The sequence below is a fragment of the Charadrius vociferus genome, unplaced genomic scaffold (genome assembly GCF_000708025.1).
Source record: "Charadrius vociferus isolate BGI_N301 unplaced genomic scaffold, ASM70802v2 scaffold325, whole genome shotgun sequence".
NCBI classification, from domain to species: domain Eukaryota; kingdom Metazoa; phylum Chordata; class Aves; order Charadriiformes; family Charadriidae; genus Charadrius; species Charadrius vociferus.
This window is the reverse complement of record NW_009648526.1, coordinates 5,142,072-5,154,676: the sequence shown is the minus strand read 5'-3', so window position 1 is coordinate 5,154,676 and position 12,605 is coordinate 5,142,072. Positions and strand designations below refer to the sequence as shown.

Below are 12,605 nucleotides of genomic sequence, written 5' to 3'. Positions count from 1 at the left end.
GTTAGTGGTTTAGATAATTTTTTAATAAGTTAATATTCTTTCACCTAAAGAGAAATGTTGAAGCAGTAATGGTCCAAGATATTAAACCGTATCATGTATGATGTTTAAAATAAGTTAGTTGTAAATACAGAAATGTGCTTACATTTTGTACCGGCCTAAATGTAAAGGTATTTCATTCTCGCCCACAGTCAGGTTTAGTGTATACAGAAGAAGAATGGGAACGGGAGTGGAATGAATTGCTTAAACTGGCATCAAGTGAGCCGCGTACACATTTCAGCAAAAACGGAGGCACTGGTGGTGGGTAAGTTTAGAGTATGACAAAATTTTTTCGGTTTTGTTTGCAGCAGGAAAACAATACAGTACAAAGGAATGAAGACGTTTATAGGACCATCGAACTGCCTTTTTAGCTGCTTGTGATTTTTTTGCATGATAGAATATAATTATCTAAACATCCTATTACAATACTTAGCATTTGGATTAAGTTTCCTTGTACAGTTACCACGCTAACTTGAGGTTACTTTGCATCCAAAAGAGTCTGGATTTCATAAATCCTAATTTCTTGGTTTCTGGAACAAGCATGTTGGCAGTAGTGTTAAAGTTCAAGGAGATGAAGTGCCTCATTTTGCTGAAGATAGGTAGCTTTTCGTTTGGGGAGATTTAGCAGAAAGATAGCCACGGCGCAGATATTTCCACTAAAACACGGAATGACAAAATAACATCACATCTTCTAATAGCTTTCTAGAAGAAAGTAGTTTTGTGCCCCAATATCACCTTTTCTGTGCTTCAGCACAGCTTTAATGCCATCTTCTCATATTCATAAATTTATTTCAGTCCTTTTTTGCTTTGTAGTTCAAACAGAAAATCTTCAGAGAGATCTTATCTTTTTTGAGGGCAAGTCACCAAGTAACTCTTCACATTTTCTCCTTTTAAAATGCCATTAACCCTAAACATACGGGGGAGGAAAAAGTAATATTTTTGGTATTAAATATTTGGATGCAGTGTCTTTTTAAACAAGAAGTAGAATATCAAGTTATAATTTGTAGTCTCATTAAACCCTTCTGAAAAATCAATGTGCCACTTCAATCTTTGAACAGTTATAAAAAACTTAAACTAAAAATTATGATAATTAGTATTGCATTGATAGGAACAGTTGCCCTTTCTTTGACTATTCAAGCTTTTATGAAGCCCGTGTATCAAAAATAGTGCTGTCAAAGACAAGAATTATTTAAACTTTGTAGGGGTCTTTATTTCAAATTAAACTGGGTCACTATCGTCCTAGTAAAGTTTGATGTTGCTGGAAGGTTCTGCACAGGGTACGGCTGGATCTCTTAAGAACCACATCACGTTCTTTTCTTACCTACTTTCCTATCTGTTTATCTAGATTGATTCCTAAGATATGGCTGATTGCAGCTACTTTGATTATACTCTACAGAGTTGCAGTGTTTGCCAGTTGCTACCCAGTGGTAACAGGCAAACAAGGAAAGAGCGTCTTTTCTTGAAGACTGGCTCAGCATGTGTGTTTGATCTTTGCATAATACTCAATTAGTAGGATTTTAGTCAATTAGCTTATTATAAGCAATACCAGAGAATTTGATCATTGCAGGGAAAAACCCAGTACTGTCTACTTTGCTGCCAGCATGCATTTAGTTTAGATGTTCAGAAGCTATTGGAAAAAATGGATAGAAACATACTTGTGAAAAAGTCTGGGGTGAAAAGTGTCTACAACTTTTAAATACCCATGATGCACATACAGAATCTAATTTAAATAGCTGGTATGATAAACCATCCCTCGCTGTCAGTGCAGTTGTTCCCAAGTATAGGATTATTGACCAGCCTAAAGAATGCAGAAGCTTTAGTTTTTGTGTCTAGTGTTTATCGCTAAAAAGACTTAGGGTTTGTTTACTCAGTGCATGTTTTTCTCTGCTACTACTTTTCCTGGAGAGAATTACATGTGATAAGTAAATTGACAAATTAGGGCATAGAACACAATGAAGAAAATAAAATCTTTAGGAAATATTCTCTGAGCTTTGAAAGAATATTGTATTTTCCTTTTAACCCTGGGATGTCAAAGACAGATAATTCTGCTAATGCAGGAGGATATTGTTTAGAAAATTGTCAGCCATAATGTGTATCATTTTCTTCTATTTTGAGGCTAAAAAAAAAAGATTTGTTTTCATTTTACTCTCTAGTTTGTTTCCTATGTTTGCAGAACCTTTCCTGTTGATAGGCTTTAGTCTTCTAATGCAGTTCAATTCACATTTCTATTAAACTTGGCCATTCACCACCAATTTTCTCTGGCCTTATTCTGTCTATTTCATTTTGTATGTTTCATGTACTCTGTAGTTTCAGTATCTACCAGCCAAAGATGCCCTCAAATGTTGCATTTGCCAGTCAATCAACCATCTTTACCCTTAGTTCCCAGATACCTAAACAGGAAGTATCACTGTTACGAAAAGAATTAATTTAAATTGGTTGTAGTGTTCTCATCATGGTTTGCATTTATCTTTTTGCAAATCAAAATAAAGTAAGGATAAATAGACAACTGTTAAAAGAGGAATCGGGCAAGAAACTTAGCCTATTAAAGGTGTGAATATGTATTTCTCTTTACAATCATTCCAAAGACAGAATGAATGCGACAGAATGAAGGATTTCCTCAGTTTCATGTACCCATGTTCAAGATAGAGCCCTTGAGAAGGAACGGGAATATCAAAATAGTGTTTTTGAGATGGGGTATATTACGTTCTCTAGTTAGGTACCGTATGAAGAAAGCCTGCCGATTAGACTTTGAATTGTAGATGAATGTTTTCCTTTTAGTGTCAGAATTAGCTAAAGCATCAGAAGTTGTATCTGCTTCAAAAGAATTCAGTGACAAGCCCAAGTCTGGAATTATGCTGCCTCGTTCACCTGCAAGTTCCTTTTAGTTATTTTTCAGAGTGAGCTACGTGCAATGGAGATCAGCAATTGTCCCTAAATCTTCAAAGATTTCTTCTTTGAGAGCACTCTTGTTCTGAGGCTTGGAAGTTGGGGAAAAAAAAGAAAAAGATAAAGGGAACACAGAAAAACCTTTTTCTTAAGTTCTTGTTTCCAACATGTAAAATCCTTCAAGCGCTAAAGCAGGGCAAACTAATTAACTATGAAGCAGATTCTTGTTTTGAAAGAGACTTGCACATCTTTCTGTAAATGTAAAAAATAAATTTCAGATTACCGTAGTTGTTTCATTTATCTCCATGTACAAGCAAAGCCAGGGGTACTGAATTGAAACAACTGCTCGGAAAAAAGGAAAATGTCTTGGACCTTCTGTTTTTGTTAAGAACCTAACTATTGCAATCCTGCTAAAGAAAAAATTCCAACCATTCCTTCATTTTGCAGACTGTTGTCAGAGATTTCAGAGCTTGTTCTAGTGATAGATTGAGTATCACTGTTGTTGTTCACAGCTGGAAAAGCTAGTAGAGCTGAAAGCTGATGTCATGTCGTGTTGTGGTGTGAGCTAATACAGATTTTGAAAGGGGATGGTATTCTTATTTAGTATTAACTGTCACCTTATTAATAAAGTCAAGTGATTTTAAATGGGGAAGCAGGCAGGGAATATTGCTGTAACCTTCCCATGTGTCATTGGAGTTTTATTTAAGGCAGAAAACATTTAAACAGGCAGCGCCTCTCAAATGCATGTAATCTCTGCAGGCTTTGGGCTTGGGAAGGTATTCAGAGTATTTCAACATACAGTTCTTCATACAAAACTACTTTGTCCAACAAACACCCTCATCTTGTATAGAATTTACTTTGTCATTTAACAAAGACATTGCTTTAAAACTATTTTTATTTGAACTGGTTGTCTATTATAGGAATGCTATTCCTTTTTAACTGTTCAGTATATGCAGCAATTATAGAATGCAGACAGAAAAAGGTTCATTACAACAGTATATCTTTTGCTTATTAGCTGTAGTTTTTGATCGCTAATAAATCTTTTCTTCTGGCCAATTTTCAGTTGAGGTAAATTGTACTTAAGCTAAATGCTGGCTGGAAATAATCAAACTGCTGTGATGATTCAAAAAAGCTGGTTCAGATAGCCCTTCAGATCTGTAAACAGTGGATATCCCACAGACTCTAGAAAAGAGATAACATCCAAGGCAAAGGAGGGATCAGAATTATCTCATATTAAGTACTAGTACCTATGTAGTGATTGGGTTTTTTCCTTAGTTAACAAGTTTTTGTTGAATTCAAGATACGAATTAGAATAGAATTTTGTTGAATTCAGAAGATGCTTTACACAAAAGCATGCATTCCCACACAATTAAATACAAAATAACATTCAAACCAAAATAGTCTAGGGAAAGTTGATTCAGGTTTCCTCTTTTATTGTATGCCTTGAAAACTGCTTACTATGTATTGGTTTTGCCTGTGAAGAAAGTATTGATATTTTCAAAGACTAAGAAATAAAACTCAATACATTCACATTCTGTATGTCCTTTAGTCAATGCAAAATGTCTCACTACTGTGCAATTTTTTGTTTGAATTGAAGCTTATTGCTGAAATCAGTGGATAGGTTCCTTCACCTACCTACCAGAGAAATTTGTACTTGCTAGCAAGCTGCTGCTGTGGTGTATGGTAGTTTTAATTTTGGGATTCTTAAGCAGAGAAGGAGGAGGTTCAGAAATGGAATGGTGGCAGACTGAGATAAGAACTCCGATTTCATTCTGGTCTCATCCTTAATCACCAGGTTGAAGAACTTGATGCTTGTCATGTTGCTCCAGTACATCTCAGCTGTCTGCAGGCATGGGTCTCCTGCTCTGTGGGAATCCCAAAACTTACTCTATACTGGGAGTAGCTGTTATGAGTTTCTTGGACAAACTGAGAATCTGGAGCGTACGTATGGGAAAGAAAAGCAAGGTTACCATAGGGAGCTGTTTAGAAAGAGATCTAAGGACGTGAAAACAGATCTTGCTCAGAGTTTACAGGCAAAAGAGAGGAGCAGACCGCAAATGGCCAGGCGGAACAGCAGGGTAGGTGGCTTCCCCGTTTCAGCTTTTTGAGGTTTTTTTCATTACTGGCTGCAGTACAAATTAGATTTTCCATTGGAGAGAAAATCTCTTTGGAGTGCTAAGTAGGTGTCTGCTGGTATCAGTGGTCCTGTAGGATAGACTGAGGGTTTTTTTTATTATATTTTTCCTTTTTTGTTAATTTGTTCTTGCAATCAAGATAAATTATGTTGTCAGAGTGCCCTGCTTGGGCAGGATTCTGCAATGCAGATTTATATGCTCTTATATATGTGGATTTCATTATTTTTAAAATTAACTTTACAACTTTACACAAACCGAGGAATTCATTTCAGTTTCTTAAATTTCCTTTGCTTCCATGTTATGTTGACAAAATTATTTTGTCGACAATTTTCATGTTCATGTAGTTAGCATAAATAAAGGTCCAAGAAAAAAAGTGGGATAAGTGGATCAAAGGATGTGCCAGGTTGCTATGGATACTTGTTAATGATGATTTTTCATTCCCATTAATCTTTCGGAAAATCCTCAGCAGCGACACTACAGTCATACAAGGTGGCCCACATGAATTACTGGCAATGGTGAAATAAAATTGAACATTGAAAAGGTTTCCCAGAGAGGCTGTGAAGTCTTTCTTCCTTGGAGGTACTCAAAAGCTGCCTGGACAGGGTCCTGGGCAACTGGCTTGAGGTGGCCCTGCTTGAACGGGGGTGTTGGACAAGGTGACGTCCAGAGGTCCCTGCCAACCTCAAACAGATGTGTAACAGCTGAGAAGGATTTCAGATGTGTGAATACGATTCTAAGTAGTCAATCAAGCAACTTGGTGAAGTGATACTGAAAAGTAAATAAGACCAGTGGAATTTTGGACTTGATGTGCAGTCAGGCTTGACATCAGCTGACCAAAGGGATAAAGGTCCTTCTGATACGGCCTCATCTGGAATATGCCTTTCACTTCTAGAAGCCTCATTAACTAGGAGATGAGGATTTTAAGAAAAACTTCAGGACTGATAGTCTGGAAATACTAACATGAGAAACTAGCTGGAAATCTTCGTAGCGAACTTTCTTGCCAATAACATGATTCTTCCTACTTCCTTTTGGCTAACAGGTTACTCTGAGGGTGACCTAATAGACTGCAAATGCTGAAAAGCTGTTGCAGCCAACAACGGAGAAGAATTCAGTAAGGAATATGAGAGCAAATTGCAACTCGAGGAATTTAGTTTGAACATCAGGAAAAATTTCCTGATGAATTTGGGTAATGGGAAGAGGGATACAGGGAAGGAGAGGTGTCTCGCTGCTTGATCAGAGAATTGTATCCTCTATCAGTCTACTGTTAATAATTTCCATCGTGCTGTGATGGGCTGGATGCCATCAGACCTGTGCGAAGGCTACTGTATTTGTCCCACATGTCCTAGAGCAGTGCCTATACAGTTGTGTTCAATTACTTTTTTTCACATATAATGAAAATAAAAGACAATTAATTTTGGAAGTTCTCTGCACACCTAACAATACGAGGACAATCACTGCTTTCATTTAAGATTGTATGTAGGTTCTGTTGCCCACCTTCATTGGTCATGTCTCTCAGAAGCTGTGCTCTCTGTGTGTATTATATGTTTAAGTGGCACTCAGCTGTGAATTATCGTCTTTACTTTTGTCTGCTTCCCACAACCCTACCGTTTTTCAGTCGTCTTCTATCTAGTGTGTTTATTTCTGGCTTCTAAGCAGAGGCAAAGCTTTAAAATGTGATAGTGATATTAATGACATTGAACTAGGAAAAATGGAAAGGAGATAAGTAAAAACAAACATTCTACAAAATGCTTATGAAGTCATAGAAGGGCTTGGAAGTGTTCAGGTAGAGAAGTGGGGAATTTAAGGGATTTATTCTTGCAGTCCAGATAAAAGAACGATCTGTTTCATAAATGACTGACTTTATAGGTTAGTTTTCCAAAGGTGTTTGGCATTTCTGTTTCCTGGAAGATTGTGGGGCTGATCGAAAGCATACTGGTGCTAGTTGGAAAACCTTTTTTTTTTTTTTTTTTTAATTTTATTTTGTCACTCAGTTTTAAGTCAGGTTTTTGGTCTTACCTTTTTTTGGGGAGAAGTACCCCATTGCATTTAATGATCAGCAACATATCCCTAAAAGTTCGTAGCACGTGTTCTTTAACATAAAGTTTATCTCTTCTGGCTGTCAAAGTTTTTGATCCATGAAATGCGTAACTGCACATTTAGTAAGCTTTTCAGTAAAAGAGAACATCTAAAACAAACTTAGCAATTGTGTCCGTTCGTATATGAAGAAAGAGGTTTGTTGAAATTTGTATAGGTTGGGAAAAATAAGACTAATATATTCAGATGAATAGGAAAGCACAGGTATATTTTAAGGAATTTAAGGATTTTAGTCCGTAAGTTGTATTCTAAGGATTTGCATCTCTATATGCACGTGGTGGTGTACACTATTGATTTGTGTTGTTAAATTTACATTTCTGACACTTGATGCTATTGAGAATAGGTATGTACACATCTTTGGCTTTCCTAAATGTCTCATCTCTATGTTCTTCTGGGTCATAATAATTATGTAATCTAACATGAGTTTTCTCTGATACTCCTGTTGCAGCCAGTTATCTTTTTTCATAGCCATCCTGTTGCTCAGTTTTCCTTTGTCTTCTGTCATTGTTCATGCCTTTCAGACATCAGATTATGAATAGAACAGAAACTGCCCAAACCATCCCAGATAGGACTGGGATAGCTCAGTCTCTTTTTTTTTTTTTTTTTTTTTTCCCCAATATATTCTCTGTACTTGCCTTTGTCAGATTCTTCAAGTAGGTAATTTATTCATTTTGGCCACCTTAGAAATTTAGGACTAATTGTCATGGTTTTGACACAAAACACCATACTGTCAGCATATTACCACTTAATACCCATGTTTTGGAGAACTAGATGTTGAAAGGCATTTTCACCAAGTAAAGATGATGACTTTAATTTTTTTTTTCTAAGTTGTATATTCCATAATGGTATAAACAACTTGAAAAGAAGAAACAACTCTTCAGAGTGTAGAAGACTCTTCATGTGCTCAAATTGTCTTCCAATTATATCTCACATCTAATTTTTTTTTTAATTCCTTCCAAGAACAGCACTTTTTTGTCTTTGTCTTAAATTACTTGCTCATTGTGAAGCTAGCTGAGGACCTATGGAGTATTCCTCAATAAACCATTTATTTTACTCTAAAAATGAAACATTATCTCTCCACTTTCTGAAGGGCTGTGTATCTGCTCCAGCTAGATGAAGAGAACAGAAAGACTTTCAGTAATGCCTGTGGTATTGTGATCAGACCTGTTGAAGGCCAACGTAAAGAAAAGACTTGTTTGAATATTATGTTCTGCTCTCCTACCATATAAAATACTTGTATTGATTCTTTCTGTGTATTTTCTGAAGCACAAAGCTCCACTGGCAAAAATGCTTGGCCTTGTCTCATCTAACTGCATCTTGATCTAGATTCCTTCCACATTCTGTAAAGAGAAATGAGAATTTTCATCTCATCTTTGGTCAAATGCTGAGGAGGAGAGGGATAATCCTACTTCCAGATGTGCCCATCTTTTTTTTGTTATCTGTAGAGGCAGTCAGGGTGAAATACTTAGACTTCTGATTTTAGATGTCTGAAAGTAGCTGAAATTCATCTCATTAGAAATTCTAATAGGAAAATGAATCTCCAGTTCCTTACACAGGTACCCATCCCCATCTTAAAAAAATATGTTTTGGTAATAACCGAAGAAAGTAAGTTGACAACTTTGAAAGTTAAATTCCTCCTACTCAAGCTGACATCAATGTTTCTTATGTTGCCAAGGCACTCACCTTTATTTTGTTTAGAGGGACTAGAAAAACATGTTTCATTGTAGACTCTATGTGCATGATTTTTGTGACAAAAGCAGAATTACACCAGGAGCCTGGCTAAGAATTACCTTTTTTATTCCCATTAGTTTACCAAACAATATCAGAAAGTAATGAATTTTGCTGACTACTAAACTAGTGTGGAGTCGGCAAGGGAAAACATTTTCTCCGTTGCTATTATTTTATTTCCAAAAATACATTTTCTTTTGCAATTTCTTGTTTTAGCTACTTCAATAACTGGAATATGTGTTTCAGACGAGTGGGAATATGAGTGACAAGGAAGAATAAATAGCAGATATGATGGTTGGTTCAAAAAGTTTCAATGCCGTGTCTTCCAGAGTCGATAATTCAGAAGATCCAGTGTATGAGAGCTTAGAAGAGTTCCATGTTTTTGTCTTAGCCCATATTTTGAGAAGACCGATTGTTGTAGTAGCAGACACAATGTTACGAGACTCAGGGGGAGAAGGTAAGAGTTGTTCATGAGAAATTTATGTACCTATGTAAATTGAATCAATCGTAAACTATCACAAATAAAAGTCCTAGCTGTAACATATCCGTGTTTATGGGATAGCTGCTGCCTTTTTCTGAGACAGAAAAAAAAAAAAGAGCAGAATAATACTCTATCCATTTCTATTAGATAAAAGTAAAAAATACAGGATAATTATGTAAGTCTTGCTGAAAATCTGTTTATCCTAAATATTTACTGGTAACTTAATAACCACCAAATTACGGAACATAATACATTTCTTACTGGTTGCCCTGGTTTCAGCTGGGAAAGAGTTAATTTTCTTTCTAGTGATTGCTGTGAAAGGCATGTAAATAATACCTATTGTTTTTAGCTATTTCTAAGTGATATTTATGCTATTCAAGGACTTTTTCCAGCTTCCCATAGAAGAAGAGACCAAAGGATGGAATGGCGAATGGAATATTCCATACCATAGACATCATGCTCAGTATATAAATGGGGGTTCGCCAGGTGGCAGGAATCTGCGATCACTGCTTGGGAGGGTGCCAATTCACCAGGCAGTGAGAGCAACTGGTGTCATCATTATTATTATTATTATTGGTATTTTTCCTTTTCTGTTATTGTTTCTATTAAACTGCCTTTATCTCAGCCCGTGAGGTTTTTTTTCTCGCTTTGCCCTTCTTTTTTTCCTCCTCTTGCCCCCCACTCTTCTTGCAGGGGGGGTGAGGGGAGCAAGCGAGTGGCTACATGGTTCTAGTTGCCAGCTGGGGTAACCATGACACTGGTCTAGGTTGACAGGGTTTTAATTTTGCTGTGTTATTTTGGTGCCCCTTAAAACTCTGCATAAATCAATCTAATCTGACTTTGAAAAACTGAATTTTGAATATGTGTATCTTGGCTTTTCGTTTTCATGAACTCCTTTGCAGCCTTTCATTCAAAAGTTTCCAGAATGTTTTGTTCAGTTTGCGCATGTGAACGCACAAATTTTAGACGCTTATATGCAGCCAGCTGGACAGCTGTCTGAGCAGGACTCGAACGATTAAATTAATCTCTCTCACTTTTTACCATGAACTAATAGAATACTAATTAATGATAGTATGTTGCTTAACTAAAGGGGAATGCTTGGTTGATTAAAAAGGGTGATGTTAAACACGTGATGGATTCTACAGAAATTTACTTCCACAAGAAAATGCTGGGTAATCTCAGTTTCCATTCAAATTGTGAACTACAAATAATGGTTGTATGATTGCTATCTGCTCTGACAGACTCAATCACTATTGCTTTATTTCCTCATAACTTTTCCTATCCCAAACTGCCCGCCCCCCACATTTTCTTCTCCAAGACCCAATCTGGTTCTGTCACAATCCCAGTGTTTTTCTCACTGCTGGCCTCATGGACCATGATCAAGTTACCCCAGTTTGGCTGTTGTATGTATAAAGTACGGGTTTTCAAAAAGACTAATAACTAATAAAATTTGGATCAACTCACCGAAATGTAGATTTATGCTGCAAACAAATACTGTTCTCCATCCCCAAGTCTGGACACAGCAGGCCTTTTCAAAGAAAAAGTTTCTAGTAAAAACGGAGTATTCTTTGGATTTACTTTTTCCTGATGCTTATTTTGGAAATACTTCAGCAATAAGGATTCATATTTTCACAGCAAAAGGAAAAATGATTTGTCAGAAGCAAACACGTTGAGAGAATTTTCCTGCCCAGACTTGCTGTTTCCTATAATTAAATATAAACAAGCATAGAATCTTTCAAAGGAAAGAGCTTTGCCCTTACAGATGCAGCATCTCATTCAAATTCTACTTGTAGAATTTTTTTAATCTTTCCTTATCATTGTTCAGTATCCTTATCATATCAGTATCCATACATATACACACTCATACATACATGATGTTTGTGTAGACTATAAACACGTTTGTAATGTTTCTTATAGAAATCTGTTAATGCAAGGCGTGAGCAGAGTATGTTACCAAGAGAACTGATAGTCTATTTACTGCTGATTGTTAGAAAATGTCCTTCTGCCTAGAAATATTACAGGAAAGTACAAATCTGCATACCTGTGTAATTCATCAATATTTTGTTGTAAGACCTTAATATCTTTACTAGTAAACAATTAGAGAAAGTAAGAATATGTAAGAGCAGAATGTTTTCATTAATGTTCTCAGTATATTTCCTGACGTGTTCATAATGAAATTTTACCTGTTGTTATGACTGTTTTCTGCATTGATTACACCGCTTTAGGCTGCTGTCCTGGAGCTCTGAAAATGTTGTAGCAAAATTGTTACATACAATAGAACCAACATTATTGTCTGTTCTTTGACGTAATTAAAAAAAAAAAATCTAATTTTTCTTTACAGCATTTGCACCTATACCTTTTGGAGGAATTTATTTACCACTTGAAGTTCTACCTAACAGATGCCATTGCTCACCTCTTGTGCTAGCCTATGACCAGGCCCATTTCTCTGCTCTTGTTTCCATGGAACAAAAAGATCAACAGAGAGAACAAGGTATGCTATAAACACAGCAACTCACGGCTATATATTGAATACAATGCAAAAAGTACTTTCTTCTACACGTAGGTGTATTTGTCTATCAGAAAGGAAACAACATCCACTAAATTTTATTGCTGCATTCTTAGGAGTCTAAGCGGTCTAATCACAAGACAGGGAGCCAAGAACTCTTCAGTCCTACTCCTTGTGCTGTCACTCTCCGTCTTGGGCACTTCAACCTTTTCTGTCAGTTCCGTATATGTAAAGAGGTATAATCATAGTTACCAACTATGCTTCTGAGTTCTTGAAGGCCTTTGTTAATTCAGGTTAGTAAAGAGTTTAGAAGATTAAGTATGAGTGAGATTACTATTGAAAACTTGTGTAGTGGAAAAAATCTCTCTTCTAGCGTGCTAAATGGACTTCTCTCATTTAAAAACATTTAGTTGAAATGTTTCTATCTTATCATCTTGCTGTCTTCTGTTTTACTCCAGAACAGTGACAACAGTCTGACCAGATATTTCTGTGTCAAGTTGGAGCTTCCTGGATGTGGGATTGGGGGTGACAAGAGCTTCAGGCGTGGGTTTGTTCCTGCATCAGTAACCAAGGAGCTAGCTATAACCGCCCTTACTTGGAAGACCTGTTTGCTTAATAATAGAAAGCTGTGAGATGAACTCCTATCTGTCTTTGCTCCTCCTGGGGGAAAGGGAAACGTTTTTTGCCCAGAACATGGTGAGGCTTTACAAAAATTCAGTGGAGTTTTGCTGTTAGGTAT

The 12,605-nt window shown here is 36.5% G+C and overlaps 1 protein-coding gene across 1 annotated transcript in view; it reads left to right on the top strand.

Moving 5' to 3' along the window:
- OTUD7A (OTU deubiquitinase 7A) overlaps positions 1-12,605 on the top strand; it is a 91,705-nt gene that overhangs the window by 69,483 nt on the left and 9,617 nt on the right. Inside the window, exons 9-11 of the mRNA XM_009885759.1 lie at positions 189-301; positions 9,209-9,336; positions 11,702-11,851. Coding sequence (XP_009884061.1) covers positions 189-301; positions 9,209-9,336; positions 11,702-11,851 — 391 coding nt within the window. The remainder of the gene's footprint in view (positions 1-188; positions 302-9,208; positions 9,337-11,701; positions 11,852-12,605) is intronic.